The 16,652-nt window shown below is 40.0% G+C and overlaps 1 protein-coding gene across 1 annotated transcript in view; it reads right to left on the bottom strand.

Moving 5' to 3' along the window:
• Nucleotides 1–395: 395 nt before the first annotated feature.
• Nucleotides 396–16,652, bottom strand: part of HDAC2 (histone deacetylase 2) — a 39,875-nt gene continuing 23,618 nt past the window's right edge. Inside the window, exons 7-14 of the mRNA XM_020811282.3 lie at nt 10,588–10,680; nt 10,397–10,505; nt 7,216–7,356; nt 5,599–5,707; nt 2,781–2,911; nt 1,818–1,973; nt 964–1,021; nt 396–756 (exon numbers count right to left, since the gene is read on the bottom strand). Coding sequence (XP_020666941.1) covers nt 726–756; nt 964–1,021; nt 1,818–1,973; nt 2,781–2,911; nt 5,599–5,707; nt 7,216–7,356; nt 10,397–10,505; nt 10,588–10,680 — 828 coding nt within the window. The 3' untranslated portion in view covers nt 396–725. The remainder of the gene's footprint in view (nt 757–963; nt 1,022–1,817; nt 1,974–2,780; nt 2,912–5,598; nt 5,708–7,215; nt 7,357–10,396; nt 10,506–10,587; nt 10,681–16,652) is intronic.

Genomic DNA, 16,652 nt, shown 5'->3' with positions numbered 1-16,652 from the left:
TTTTAAAAGAAAGATGACTAGAAGTTATATCTCTTACTGTATCACTGTATTCTTCAAAAGTAAATTTAGTTATTCCGTAAGCATTTCTCAAACCATCACTTTTATAACTGATCCTCCAATTAAGATTTATTAAGGATGAAAAAAAATCAATGCAACATTCATTAGTGGAAATCCAGAAGTCAGTCCCAACTACAGGAGACCCACTCAATCAGGGGGAATTTAGCAAGTCAACACCTTTGTAACTTCCACTGATTCCTTTAGTTGTAACTTACTATTGGATTTCAGCCACTGTTTGCTCCAGTAATGGAAGGGATTCTCCATATTCCTTGAGAACACTCTTACCAGTGTGAAATGCAAACAAGTTTATACCAGTCAGTCAATGAGTGACAAGGCAGCCAAGTACAATTTTTTTAATAAAGATATAATTACAAAAAGGGGTAAAATCAGTTCAGGAAAAGGCAAATTTTAATAGACCAGTTTAGATGCTTAGCATAATAACTCACATCCATTTTAAATACTTAAAGCCAGCCGAAAGGAACAAATTTTTGATCATAATTAGGGAACTCACAATACAACTTGTCAAGAACCAAAACACAGTTGTTTGAAAATAAATACGTTCCATGCCAAATTGTACAAAATGAAAATCAACAGTCTCTTCCCCTATGAAAAGGTTCCTTAGCCTTTTTTTTTCATTTCCATATTGTGTCCTTTAATTGGCGGTATATTCAAGGATTGCTCAGCTGTTCTGACTTTGTGCTGTTCAAAGGAGGGAAAAGTCAACTATTAAACACAGGTCATAATTTAATGTCATCCTCTACTCTGCTACACTGCTCACATAAAATAATAATAACCAACACTTATCTATTGCTTTTCAGAATGGATACTGGGTATGTAATTAACATTTTAAATTTAATGGCTTCTCCAAAGCAGATAAGCAACACAGGACAATCACAGTTTACTTACCCTTTGGTATCTGCCTTTTCACCACTGCCATCCTTGGATTTATCTTCTTCTTTAATATCTGGAAATAATGATCAGTAGTTTTACATAAACAGTGCAATGTCTATTCTGAACCAAGTGTCCCTGATTCTAAAGGCAGTTTACACAACAAGGAAGATAGAGTGTATATAAAATTGCAATCCATACTTCTAAAAATCACAATAGCTGTAGCTCAACAAATTACATCAAAAGTGAATAGCTGAATAAAGGATTTGCACCTGAGTCCACTGAAGATTATTTTAAATGAAAAATGGATACTGCTTGTTGGTGAAAACACACCCTGCACTGGAGATGAAAAACAGAGTAGTAGTTACAGGGTTATGATCTGAGAATCCGATCACCCAGATTCTATCTCTCATTCTGCTATGAAAAGCAAATGGGTCAATCACACTTTTTCAGATTGACTCTATTCCACAGGTACGAGGATAAAGGAGGAAGGGGCTGTATTATTATACACTAAATTCACTGAGGAAAAGACAAGATATACAATTCACTAAAAATGACAATATATTCTAGAAAAGATGAAAATGCACACTGAGCACCTAATCCACTAATATACAACCTATGATCTAAGGCAAAATGGAACCCACCAGCCATGGATCATATCCTATGAGATGGTTAACATCCCAGCTACTTTCATAGATCTTGGAAAGACTGACAATGGGCGTGGTCATATGTCATACAGGCCTTGAAAACTCCACGGTGAGAAGCAAAACCCAGTTCTTTTAGACCTTCCTTCTAAGTGAGTATGGTATGCTTTGGAGTGTATCTTAAAAGGTAGTACATAAGAAAAATCTGTTTAGTTACTGATTCCTGACCTGCTTTTTTGTCTTCTGCCTCTTTTTTGTCTTCTTCTAATCGGGCCTTCTTTGCTCCTTTTTTATGATCTGCAACATTTCTGCGACCACCTTCCCCTTCATCTTCAGAATCTGAAAATTCTTCATCACAGGCTATCCGCTTATCAGATGCGCGAACTGAAATTAGAACAGCAATTTAACTTCTCTTACCTCAGGTTGTCTTCACTGCAACTGTAAGACTTTACATCAACCAGAAACACAATGAGAAGACTTATGACAGAAATGATATTTTCAATAACATGCAGCGATACTGTGGATGGAAAATTAAATCAGTGTACAGTTATAAACAGCATCTTTTCAACTGCCTTCTGATGAAAAGATTTCCCATTTTCAGCCAAGACACACAATGGAGAAGGTATGCAATTCCTATATTTGAGGTGACTGGAAAGAAGCTTCTCTGAAATGATTAATGTGTGCCCAGAGATGGCAAAACAGCAATTGCAATGTCTTCTTGGCCAAGTTATTTCCCGCCTAGAAATTGGAGGAAGGAAGAGAATTCAGATTTCAGGACCAATCATTAAAATTCCAATCACTTGGACGTGTCACAACTGGTCTACTAAGCAGTTGTTCATGCTTCCAGAGAACACGAATCAGATGGTCTGTTAAAGAAGTGATTTTAAAAAAGGAAACAAAATTACTCCAAGAAAGATGGGAAACAAAGTGCTCAACAAAAAATAAATTATTTCTTATCTCTTGATGAGAAATAAAAAAACTGAGCAACTGTACATGAGAACATGAAGGTGAAGAGAGCATAACCATAACCATAACCATTAATAAAGTTAACAAATAAGCTGTTGCCAAGGGATAGTTTAAGAATAATTGAAGTCAATGCTGAAATTATATATTCATATAAATGTCTGGTGTACTATTTTTACAACATCGCTTAGTTTTACATTGAACCTTCTGATGTTTGTCCTTTCTTACTAGAAATCCGTTTGTCGGGATCTTCCCCATCTTCATCACCACTGTCTTCATGAACAGCATCTTCAGGAATAGCCTGCATCTGTACACCAGGAGCATGGGGTAACATGCGCAAGTTCTCAAACAGACGCTGTCTGCAAGGTAAATAATCCAGGAAATAATTGCTTATTACACTGTTTTCTCCATATATGTGTTTGGAGGTTTTATTCTCTTTTACAAGAAATTTCTCTTTTGGCTATAGCTGGGGGGGGGGGAAGGTCACACTGCAAGAAAACTAGGGAAACTCTCCTGCATGCATGCTACTGGAAGGAAATATGCAGAAGGGATTGAAGTATGTGTTCATGAGCATTAGTGTTAAGAGGTGCCTTCCACACTCCAAACATACCAGCTCTTGCAACTTATTTATGGTGTCCAAAGGTCAGTGTAAATCAGGGATGGGTAAAGTATATCCAGACCCTAGCTGCTGAACCCCCCTCCCACAAAAAAAATAATTAAAAAAAATTAAAAATCCTTAAATGCCCTCTTACAATTAAGGGCAATTCTACTATGTTTTTAGTTATCTTCCTCACTTGTTTTAGGCCTGTTGGGAGTCTTTTTTCAAAACCAGAAAAGCCCTCCTCTCCTAACCTAGAACAGGTCATGGTGAGCTGAAAACATAGTGGAATGGTCACCCCCCTTTACAGACTGCAAAGGCATTTTTTCCAATAATTTTAGGAAATGTACAATACAATACAAATTGCATGTCAAGTTATATATTAAAAATGTTCAACAGATTCCTAAGGGCTGATCACATAAGCAATTTAGCATCATAATCTGAAGTATAATGCTTTGTCCCAGATACAAAAGTTAAGGTATTATGAAGGGGCAACAACTTTCTTCCTATTACAGCACCTTATGGTACCAAGTCAATTAATTGTCACTCTGGATACTAGCCCCAAGCCATGATCCAAAAATTCCAATAATTTTAGGAAATGTAGATGGTTAAATAAAACATATCATTCCTAAATATATGCTAATGTGATCCTTTTACTAGGCCAATCAAAAAGGCACACGAAGTGCACAAAATCACAAGTCTCAAGCTTTTCTTAAGTCCTTGCTATGTGTGTGTTCTTACTGGAAGTAACACAGACAGTAAAGAACGAGATTCCATCAGGTGAAAACTGTATTAGGTGCCACTAGTACAGCCTGTAGGCTTGTTCACTCGCTCGCATGTGGAAGGACAGACACTTTTGGCCCTCCATTTAGATCATGGGAACCTGTGAACTCAAAGCTGCATCCATGTTGTTTGAGCAAGCTGAGTCCTTGGTCAATGGAGAACAGAAAGCCACAAGGTACATCATTCCTAGAGATGTGAAACCCCAAAGGGAGGTAATTGGGGAAAACCTTAAGAAAGGGGAAAAATCATTTTTTTTTCCTAGTGGAACTGGAAATTTGGAGCATAGAAAGAAAACTGAGATTTTTTCGCCTTCAGGTATGACTTGATTGTTTCTTAGACAAAGATTTATTCACTCTAAATGGCAGGAATCGAGTACTATAAAGATTTGCATATGAGACAGTCTATATAAATAAACATACAACCCTTGAGTCAAAGATACATTTATACACGTAGTGGGCACTGCCAGGGGCAGGAAGACTTGTTGCAAGTGGCTGTTTTCTTCAGCAGAGATAGTCATAGTAGAATCAATGCTGTTTCTGATTAAATAATAGAACCTGACCAGAATTCCACTGGTGATTGTATAAATAAAATCACATTAATCAGAAGCAAGTTGCCGCTAATCAACAAGATGCCACCTATGCTCCTGGTGTGCCTCTTGAATGAATGATCAGAAATGCAACCAGTAACTTGTCAATTAATCTGCCACTGCAACTAATGCAATTTCTCTTAAAGCATGTGTAAAAACTGCCAGTAGGATTAGGGCCTTTATTTTGTTGCAAAATGGGTAATTTGTTTTTAATTTTTTCCTACTTCTCAGATGGCAAATAGTTCAAATATATACATGCCTGGGCAACACAGGATCAGCAGGTTTAGCTTTCTTTATAGCATACCATATGTTCAAAATTTTGCATGTACAGACAACTAAAGCCATCATTTAAAAAATCATAAATATGCCAAATAGTACAATTTTATACAATGATTAAAATATGAATGAAACATTTACATTCCCAGAACAGTAAAATAAATTCAGGTCTGATGTGAACATAAGTAATGCATATACATTTTCCCCAACATTTTAGTTCCCCCCCCCCCAAAAAAAAACTGGTTTCAAAATTTCTTGGGAATTTTATATCTCTAAGTTAACTGACTAACCTAAGCTTAAACAAACAGGTGAAACTATCCTGATAGTTATACAGTGGTGCCTCGCTTGACGACGTTAATTCATTCCAGCGAAATAGCTGTAGAGCGAAAACGTCGTAAAGCGAAATAAAAAGGCCTATTGGAATGCATTGAAAACTGTTCAATGCGTTCCAATGGGCTGAATACCTGCTCGTCCAACAAAGATCCTCCACATGGCGGCCATTTTTGGGTGCCTGTCTTGCAAAAAATGCCTCCTAAAAACAGTGGGGAGCCATTTTGAGCAGCCGGCGGCCATTTTGAAAACCTAACAATCAGCTGTTTTGATTGTCATAATGCGAATAATCGGTTCCCGAAGCAGGGAACCAATCATCACAAAGCAAAAAACCCCCATTAAAACATCGTTTTGCAATCACTAGTGCGATTGCAAAAAACATCGTTGTGAAGCAGATTTGTTGTTATATGGGGTAATCGTTAAGTGGGGCACAACCGTACTAGGTTTATCAAAAACAGGATACTAATACTTACTTGATCTTCTCCATATATTCTGGAGTGTTTTGATTTGTCATATTTGATGGGCTAATATGCAGCTTGAAATCTGGTCCAAAATATTCAAAGTAGTCATTGTACGGCAATTCTGTTAAAACAAAATTGAGGTGTAACAGTTTCTTAGACAGGTTTATTGCTGGGTTTTATGACAGGTCTTGAGACTGTGCGCAGCTGCCATGTTTGACAACTTTACTGAAAACATAATTTTCTATTTTCCTTTATTTAACTTAATGCAGGTAAAAAAAAATATTTGTGAACACTGAAACTATGCACTGCATGACAATGCTTCAAGGAGGTGATAATATAGGTACGTTTAGGGTTATGTTTAGTTCTAAAATATAGAAACACAGAGCAACCCTAATTCATATGAATAAGGAGTGTTAGCTACTGCAGTTATTTTCTGGAACAGACATTTAGGACTGCCATTGTCATTTCAGAATAAGGCTTTCTTATCTGAGCATCTGCAGATACATTCTGCACAAAACAGCATGCTGCAGATCTTTAAACAACAAAAACTTACATTTATTTAAACTATCTGTACAAGGTTTTGATATTTTATTAATGCTTTATAAGACATCTGTGCACAAAAAATATCCATCAGGCAGACGATGCAAAGGTACCAAGGGCCTATTTGAAGCACAAACTTTGAGAAAAATTTCCTGCCTCTTCATGATTCAATTATCAACACAAACCTCTGTAAACAAAGAATGTTTACAGATAAAGAGCTGCTTCTATCAGAAGACTGAGAGAAATAATCTGTAATAGAATATGGGACCTATGGCAAGACCTACCATGGACCAATAAATATATAGATCCAGTGATACCTCGCAAGACGAATGCCTCAGGCAATGAAAAACTTGCAAGACGAAAGCATCTTGCGAGTTTTTTGGTGCCCCGCAAGATGAAGATATTTTCGTCTTGTGAGGTACATTTTCTCACAGGAATGCAATGAAATTTAATTAATGCGTTCCTATGGGAAATTTGTTTTTAAAAGTCACTTACCAGGTAGGGAGCTGGGGAAGCACCATCGGAGGACTGGCGGGGGTCCACTGCAACCACGCCTGCGGCTTTCAGAGGTCCCCCGGCAGTCCTCCGATAGTGCTGGGCAAGCCTTCCCCAGCCCCATTTTTGAACTTCCCACCTTTTCCCCCTGCCTTTTTCCTTTCGGAGACTTGCCGAGCACCATCGAAGGCAAGCCTTTGAAAGGAGAAAGGCAGGGGAAAAGGGCAGGAAGTTCAAAAATGGTACTGGGGAAGTCTTCAGAGGCTTGCACAGCTCCATTGGAGGACTGCTGGGAGACCTCTGAAAGCAGCGAGCGCAGTTGCGGGGCACCCCTGCCAGTCCTCCAATGGTGCAGGGGAAGCCTCCTATGTGGTAGATAAGTTTTATTCAGGATTTTAGGTACCAATATTAAGACCTGAATGTCTTACATAAGAATCCAGGGTTCCACTAGTCCATCTGAATATCTTATTGATATGAAATATAGTATTATAAGAAATTATTTTGGGTTTCTTCATTCAGAGATCCTACAGCTAAGGCTAGTAAACGGTTAGGCTACATGTTATTCGTTATTGAGGTATTTTTCAGAATATTTACCGTTGGGAATTTCACAATCTAAGGCAACAGCTGTCTCATAGGTCCAACACCGAGCAACATTACGGATGGTATATCCACCTCCCCCAAGCATCAGAAGAGGCAAATTGAAAGTCTTCACAACTTCCACACATTTAGCATGGCCTGTAACAAAAGAACATTAGGAAATGAAAGACAGGCAGTTTTATGCCTTACAAAATTCATCTGAAGTCTATAATTAATTATAGATTAATTACCATGTTTATACCCATTAATGTTGCCATTCTCTGGGCAGTTCACAACATACAATAAAATAATAAAACACTACATAATAAATACAATAAAGCCCATCATTAGCTAAAACACCTTTAAATAAAATACTATAAATCTCATCACTAGCTAAAACACCTTTAAATAAAAATAGAGAAATTAAAACTAGAGATGGGGACAAATAAAAATAGCAATTCATTTTGAACCGTTATTCATCAAGGTTAACAGATCAACAAATATATGAATGGTTGTTGTGGGTTTTTCGGGCTCTTTGGCCATGTTCTGAAGGTTGTTCTTCCTAACATTCCACCAGTTTCTGTGGCCGGCATCTTCAGAGGACAGTACTCTGTGCTCTGGTGTAGTTGGCTTGGGCATGGAGTATTTATGGCTGTGAGATAGGCTTTTGTCCTTTTCAGGAGATGGGTAAAAAGTATATGAATATATGAATATTCTTCAACAAATCAATGGATCGATCCATTGATTCGTCTGCACTTTAAACAGCTATAAGACTGGTCCCCAACCACCTAGAATCACCAAATTTACAGGGAAGCTTCCTCAGACATGCTACTACAACTCCTGAAAGTTTGGTGAAAGTTTGGATCACGGACCCCGAGTTATATAGTCACAAAGAGGACTCCCCCAGGAAAGCTCCACCCAGTTACTTAGAGACTCCAGAATCACAACTTGGCTTCCTGTCTTTCCCCAACACATCTGCCAACTTTGGTGAAGATTGGATAGCGGACATCCAAGTTATTCACCCACAAATTGAGTCCCCCCACAACCAGCCACGCCAACCACCTAGCCCCACACCCCTTCCTTTCCTTACATTAGCCCCCACCCCACTCCCACCAACACCCCCTTAGATTAATAGCTGCTACTGAGGTCTCCATCAGGCCTTCACAGCCATGGCGTGTAAAAAGGGAGACTAGCTGCCCTTTGCAAAGATGGTGGCTGTGGCTTCATTTAGGATAAGGAAGCTGCAGCTGCCATCTGGTCATTTCGACCATCTAGAGTGGTCGAAATGACCAGATAGGCAGGATATAAATAGAATAAATAAATAAATAAAAATAAATAAATCTTTGCAAAGGGCAGCCTGCATTCCCTTAAGGCAGGCTAAGGGAATGCAGGCTGCCCTTTGCAAAGATGGCAGCTGCAGCTTCCCTACCCTATATGAAGCTGCAGGTGCCATCTTTGCAAAGGGTAGCCAGTCTCCATTTTTACATACATGGCTCTGAGGCCAGAAGACCTTGGCAGCAGCGATTAAGGTAAGAGGGTGTCAGTGGGGTGGCATGGGGCCTAATCTGTCAAATAATACATAGTATATACATACAACAAAATTTACAGACACCCAGAGACCGGACTCCCATGCACACACATAAAAAAAAATCCCCAAACCCTTCCCTCCCACTAAAAATCTCCCACTAAAAATACAAACATCTACACCGCAGGCTAAGTAACACTAGCCAACTGTTCACTACTGGTGCTCTTTAAGTTCATTATTAGGTGCAATTATAGCTCTGAGATAAAAACTATTCAGAAGGCAGGGAAAGGAAGGTGGTGGGGTGATAGGCTGTTGTACTGGGTGGCTCTGTTGGGTGGTGGCTGCCTTTCTGCCGCCGATTAGATGTTCAGAGGCCGGTAGGCAGAACGGTGTTTTGTGTTGTTGTTGTTTTTTAATACGAAGGATGAATAAAAATGGGTAAATATTCGTCCCTTCATATTTATGGGTGTCTCTGGAACCCACAAATATGGATCGACAAATATTTAACAAATCGGCTATATTCGTTGGAAAAAGCTATCCGTTTTTATATTCATCCCCATCTCTAATTAAAACCCATTTGAACTTCTCAGGACAATATTTACAATTAGTAGAAGACAGCTTTGCGCAATTCAGTCATAATTAGCTTCCTAAAAGAGGACTGGTGCCTGAACCTTTGTAGAAAGCCTGTTTCAGAGGCCATGACAAGAAAGCTCAATTGCTAGTGTTGGCACTTTTGGCCTCCTTAGGTGTTATAATTTTTAACATCAAGGACTGAGAAGAGTGTGTGTGATAGGTAGCTATGTTTGGAAAGAGACATTCCACCAAATATTGAGGGCCTAAACCTTTAAAGGCTGCATAGGTTATGACCAGCATCTTAAATTGAGCACAAAAATTAACAGGGAGACAAGACTCCGAGATGGGAAACTGACTTCTAGAATTAAAATTAAACACAACTGTGAGACTAACAAAGCACACAGCACCTCAACTTCTGAATGTCATTACTTAAATAAAGATTATTTGTTTATTTATTGGAAGTGCTGCATTTTGCTTTTACCTATAACATCTGGAACAGTTTGACATTTTTTGGGGTTGCTCCCTACAGGCATGGATATAGCTACACTGATCTCCACTTGATTGATGTCTGACAACCAAAACTCTGATCTTTAAGAACACACAAAATCAGACTGTAACGTATAGAGACCTCTACATACTGCATTTTGTTTTACATGGTCCTTTATGTGTGATGGACAATGGGGTAGTATTTGCTCCCTTCTACACAGTATGCCAGCCAACTCCACTAAAGAATTTTTGGGTAACAGCAGATGGTGCAAAAGTTCTGTCTGTTAGGATGTGCTCTGATACACTGTTCATCACTTGATCTTGCATAATTTAGTGATGACTGGCATTTGACATTTGAATGAATGCTTTGAAACTCAGATGGAAGGTACAGAAAAACAAAGGGAGCTCAAAGTGAAAAGGGAATAGATTATTATGAATGGAAATGAAATATGATAAGGAAGAATAAAAGCACCCAACCATATGAAGACATTAGGATCCTACTGTAGTGAAAGAGACCAACCAAGCAAACCCTCAATCTCACAAAACATTTCCACCACACTGGCATTCTATAGTACTTCCAAAGCCTATGTAGTTGTGAATCCTTCATTCTCCTACCTTTCACAGTAAGATTAAAACATCCCAGCCTGTCACCAGAGAGCGAGTCTGCCCCGCACTGCAGCACCACAGCACTAGGCTGGTACATCTCCATGACTTTAGATATAATCTGTGAAAATGCAGCAATGGTAGTAAATCTTCTATTCAGCTTCATAACATCAACTTTCAAATGACATTCAAAATATACTCACAGGTTTAAATATTTGTCCATATGATTCATCATCTATTCCATCCCTCATTGGAAAATTGACAGCATAATATTTGCCTTTGCCAGCACCTATGTCCTACAATGAGACCATGAACAAATAATATACTAATTTAAAAAAAGAAAAAAGACAGCATGACATTGTATACTTTGTGACCAGGCCAGCGTTACCCAGACATAAGGAAAATGCTAAATATGAAAGGAATATCAAATGTTGAATATAAAATAAATCCACATATTAAATGCTTAAGAAGAGTGTCCCATATATTAGATATTTCAGACTTAAATCTTCGGAAGAAGCATTCAAGCAGTGTGGCAGGAGAAATCAATGCACAGGGAAGTAAATCCAGCACAGCAAGATAAACATGTGACAATACAGAAGAATCAGACCCAAAAGCATAATTTGGATTTTATGACAGTATTTAATCTCAGCAAAGTGTTTTGGAATCATTTTAGGGAAAAATATAGCACTTCTTTCACCAAGAGCGGGGAGGGTATAAAATAGACATATAGGGGCAGATTAGTTTTAAAAGTCAACCAATTACCTCGGGATGGGAAGTAATGTCATGGGTCTGCTCTCTCAGATCCGTAAAGTCACATGCTATTATATCTACAAGAAATGGGCCATAATTCACTAAGGAAAACACACAAATATGACTTCTTTGGCTCTCCCCCTCATTGATCATGATACAGAAACAGAATATATGTCATTCCATTTAGTAGCCTGCTAGCTACACTTTCTAAAAAAGAAAAACACAGATTGTTTTTCATATACACGAAGACACATTTCATTTTTATCAATATGATACAAACTGTATTTCCAAAGGGAACGTTTTGTGAGTTTGCAGCAGCACAAAATACTGCAACTCCTGAGGCCAAAGAATTAACAACGGCACTCCATCAGGTGCACATGTCTTAAACACTCTGGCTACAAGTGCAGTGCCACCACCATCCCCTTCATTACAGCCCAGAACACCATGCAGCAGTCCTTTCATTTTGTGTATGCAGTTTGTGAACAAGTTTCAAATGTCTGCACATAGTGGGATTTGTAGGTGAAAGAATGCTAATGGTTATAAAAAATACCTCTTTTCACAAGTTACTATCAAGAGATGTCCTTCTTCAATGTTTCCAACAAGCGACAAAGTGCACAGTGTATCTGAACATACAAAGCAATTACATAAATCAAGTATCTGTTTTTTTAAAAAAAACCTTGATGAATTATTGCCTTTTCCCTTCGTGTTCTCATTTTATATGTAAGAAACAATTAGTATAAAACAGCCCCCTACGTCCCCCTGTCTTGGGTGAAAAAAGTAACATAAGAAAGTATCTAGTATTGTACAGTAACTTTTTTTGTTAAATGTTGTATTAACTATGTTGCATATAAGTTGGTTTGAAGAGCAAGTACCGTGTTTCCCAGAAAATAAAACCTAACCTGAAAATAAACCCTAGTATGATTTTTCAAAATGATTGTAATATTAAGCCCTACTCCAGAAATAAGCCCTAGTTAAGTGAAATCCCGCCCTCCACCAGGGACTTCTTGGGATCCTCCAAGCCACTGAGAGAGACTTAAAACTTCTTCCCCTTCGCTCGTTCACGGAGGGGCTGCTGGGCAGCCAAGGACGAAGGAGCCGCATGCTGCCAGGAACTTGCCCCTTGGTATTGAGCTTCCAATGGCTCTTGGGGTGCGCGCGCTTCCCCCCTCTCCAGCAGGTGCCCAGGTGAGGCTAACAAAGCACAAGGTTGGAAGGGGGAGGCAATTTCACAGCTTCGGTCCCTGCCAGCCAGCCAGCCCACCGCCCTGCCTTTATTTTCCCTCTCCCCTCTTTCTCCTACCATAAGCCTTTGAACCCTCCTCTCGTTCGGCTCCCTCTTCAGTGCTGCTGGCAGGATCACTACCATGCTGAAGCAGCCGCTGCCACCGCCCTCTTCTCAACTGGGCTTGCCAGCTTCGGCCCCCCACTGCCTTCCACTCCAACACTGCGCCCCTCCACCGTTGCTGCTTGTGGCGATTTCCTCTGAAGCCCCTATTCCCCCAGGCCTTCAGGAGGTTCTCGCCTTTCTTCTTTCTTTGCTGCCACCAGGTATTACTGCTTTAATACCACTGTAATCATGGAGACGTGTGCTTTTAAAACTTAAGTCATTTATTAGGTCAAGGAAGTTAATATATGATTAATATTCAATAGGTAAATCACAGGTGCTAAACACTATTATTTGAATCAAAACTGTTATAACTTTAAACCTCTTTTACCTCTCTGTTCCATTCATCGTTCTCACAGATCTCTAACTCACTCTTAGTTTACTTTTAAGTTTCACACTGTCTCTCACTACCAGAATCTCCTCTCACTCCATCCACCAGCCTTTATATCCAGCCCCTTCCCCCCTTAGCTCCGCCTTCCATCCTCTCATAGGCTCCTTCTTCACTGTCCAGCTGTGATGGACAGGTGAGGGCGGGGCTGATCGCTGCACTGCTCTTTCCCGCACAATGAAACCAGTAGCCGCCAGCCCCAACAGGAGCCTCATCCCAGGCACCGCCACTGGAGGAACCTGAGCCACCACTATGGCACCTCCTGGTGGCGGCACCTCTGGAGGAAGTGGCAGCAGGTACATTTAAAGAAGGGGAGGAGGACAGGAAGGAGGGACTTGGAAAAGGGTTAAAAAGAAGCCAAACATCCGGTGAACTGAAAGGATGGGAGGCATGGAGGACAAGAAAGACAAGGCTGGGAGCTCCAGAGCTCGATCTTGTGCATGCTCCTGCAGGTTGAAAAGAGTACTTGGCCAGGCAGGGAGAGAGAAAGGGAGTGTGTGGCTCTGATAAGCAGACCTTGTGAGGTCTGCTGCCAATTGGGTGCCGCAGCACCTGAAGGGCACCCCTCCCAATGAGGAAGAAGAGGCTTACCAGTTTCCCCTTTTGGGTGAGCAGCCATCAGCCGTAGCTGTGTCAGCACCTTGTGTGGTGCCCGCCAGGTGACTGACCTACAGTGGGTGCCCTTTCCGCCTCTCCCCCCCCCCCCCCCGCACCATGTACATCACCACCTTCCTGCTCTTTTCCTTCCCGGGTTGCTTCTTGCCACCGGCTTGCCTCCTCCTCCTCCTCCATCATCAGCTTCTTCTTCTTTTTCATTTCCCCATGGCCAACTGCCCTTACTTAATGCACTCATGTGAAATTAACATTTTCTGAATTTTGATACCTGCAATTTTTCATCGCTTTTGTGTGAACCATCATTCTTAACTACATTGTTGCCATGCCTGTCTCATAAGTTTTCAATTAACACTTGATGAAATTATATATTTAAAAGGAAGAATATTTTGACCCTCAGACAAGATGAGTGCCAAAAGAAGGAGATATTCCATTGAGTAAAGGAAAGGAATCGTGGAAGATTCCTGGGGCAAGAATTTTATGGCTTTCTGCAAAGAGAATTTAGTTGGATCGCCAAATGGTCTGAAAATAGGGAGCAGAGTACGAAGATCGACAACACTGTCCAAGCTGGAAGATACTGAACTTATTAAACGTGCACTTGCATTCAAGTTCTTTGTTGATGGCATTGACTTTTCTAAATACCAACTCTCCAACATGATTGCTATGGATGAAACTGCAGTGTTTATGGGCCAAGGATCTCAAACGACAATTAATCAGAGGGGTGCCTTCTCAATCTACGTTCCCTCTGCTGGTTACAAAAGTGCATGTATTACCTGTATTTTGGCAGTTTGTGTGGATGGCAAGGAAGTCCCACCTCTAATAGTCACTAAAGGCAAGAAATATAAGATTGAATGTGTTTCAGGCATTAATGTTCTCAAAACCAAAAATATCTGGTGCACACAAGCAGTTATAAGGAAGTGGGTCGATTTAATGCTGCCACTTATATCACGAGGTGGACAAAGAGGTCTGGTAGTCTAGGATTCAGCCAGCACTCCCCGCGCTAAAGACATCAGGAACTTCCTTGCAGAGCGAAGAATAGATCAAATAATGATTCCCACAGGCATGACTATCTATCTCCAGACTCTTGATACTGGAATAAACAAACCATTCAAGGACTATTTGCACATGGAAATCAATCACTACATTGAAAACAGAATGGAGAGAAATCAGCAGGGAAAATTCGTAAAGTCTCAGCTGCAAGAGGTCATGATTTGGGTGAAGAATTCATGAGATAAAATCACTGACAGCTCTGTTGCCAATGCACTACAAGTAGGCTACATGGATAAGAAGTGCTCATTTAAGGAGAGTTCTATTGCTGGACATTAGAGATTGGTGCCAATGGTTCTACTGTACAGGAAATGAAGTCACGAGAAACTGAGGCCAGAATTTGGGGTTTGGAGAGTTATGATGATGTTCCAGAAGAATATGACATGATTGCATTTGAAGAAATGTAGATTGTATTTACATGAAAAAATAAAACATCCCCTGAAAATAACCTAATGCATTCATTTTTGGAGCAAAAATTAATATAAGACCCTGTCTTATTTTTGGGAAACAGGTTACTTGAAAAGACTGTTATTCAAAATTCCTTCCTTTCAAACTAAATGCAGCCAAATTACTAAGTACAATGGTGCCTCGCTTGACGAGGATAATCCGTTCCAGCGAACTCGCTATAGAGCGAAATCCTCGTTAAACAAAATAAAAAAATCCAATTGAAACACATTGAAAACCGTTCAATGCGTTCCAATGGGCTGAAAACTCGCCGTCCGGCGAAGATCCTCCATAGGGGCGGCCATTTTCGGTGCCTGTAAAGTGAGGAATCCATGCAAAAACACAGCGGGGAGCCATTTTACACAGCGGGCGGCCATTTTGAAGCCGCCGATCAGCTGTTTTAAAAACATCATCTAGCGAAAAATCGGTTCCTGAAGCAGGGAACCAATCGTTGGGAAGCAAATTTTGCCTATTAAAACATTGTTTTGTGATCGCAAAAGCGATCGCAAAACAGTCATCGTATAGCGGTTTTGTCATTTAACGAGGCAATCGTTAAACGAGGCACCACTGTATTATCATCAAAGTATGTCACCACACAGACATACAAGGTAAACCAGGACTTATGGAACTTGCATAACAATTATTATTAAAGATATGAATGGTCTTTGAAGTTGGTGATCCTTGAAGTTACCAAAATAACAGTAAAGCCTTTAAAACACAGAGAACACATTCTTCTTTGTTTAATCTGTTAATGTCAATTTATTTTGCCTTCTAGATAAGTGACTAGAGACTTCAGCAGACTAGTTTTCGTCTGAAATGGCACCTTAAATATGCTTTACAGGTGAAAAACTAGTTTAAGGTCAATACTTCTATTCCTTCAGTAGACATTCCTTTCATCTCTATTTAGCATGAAGCAACAGTACCATCTTGTGGCCAGTCAGGTTGAAACATAGATGTCATTTAAGCTACCTTATTTAACTTCTTAGAAAGAGAAAAGAAATTCCACATCTGGCAACAAAGGAAACGGTCAGGCTCAGCTAGACCATTTAGATCACACTTAGTAACAAACACATCAAGTAAATACTATCTCAGAATCAGTATTACTGTGATTAAGGAAAACCAGGGCACCTGAAAATAGGAGCACAGTAGTGAGTTGATGAGAGCTTTGCAGATACCCTGGACTGCAAGAAAGACGAACAAGTGGATCCTAGCTCAAATCAAGGCTAAACTATCTCTGGAGGCAAAAATGAGGAAACTTGAGAGAAGACAGGATTCTCTGGAAAAAACAATAATGTTGGGAAAGGCTTAAGGCAGCAGGAAGAGATGAAGACCAAATACAAGATATGACTCCCTAAAGGACTCCACATGCTGGAGTTTGCAAGAGCTGACCAGGGCTTTTGAGGAAAGGACGTTCTGGAGATTGCTCATTCATAGGGTACCAATAAGTCAGGGGCTTTGAACATCTTCAAAGCATCACAGAGACTTTGACATTAAGAACCACACATACCAACTGAGCTACGATCCTGAAATATATGCCACCAATTTCCAGCCCTCAATTTGATCATGTATTATCTGATATGCACAGGCATTAAGTAACGGCTGACGCAGATCTAATCTTAAACAATGATTAAACTGTGCATCAG

Source organism: Pogona vitticeps, chromosome 1, assembly GCF_051106095.1.
Source record: "Pogona vitticeps strain Pit_001003342236 chromosome 1, PviZW2.1, whole genome shotgun sequence".
Lineage (NCBI taxonomy): Eukaryota > Metazoa > Chordata > Lepidosauria > Squamata > Agamidae > Pogona > Pogona vitticeps.
The sequence above is the reverse complement of the archived record's forward strand: the minus strand, read 5'-3'. Positions and strand labels throughout refer to the sequence as shown.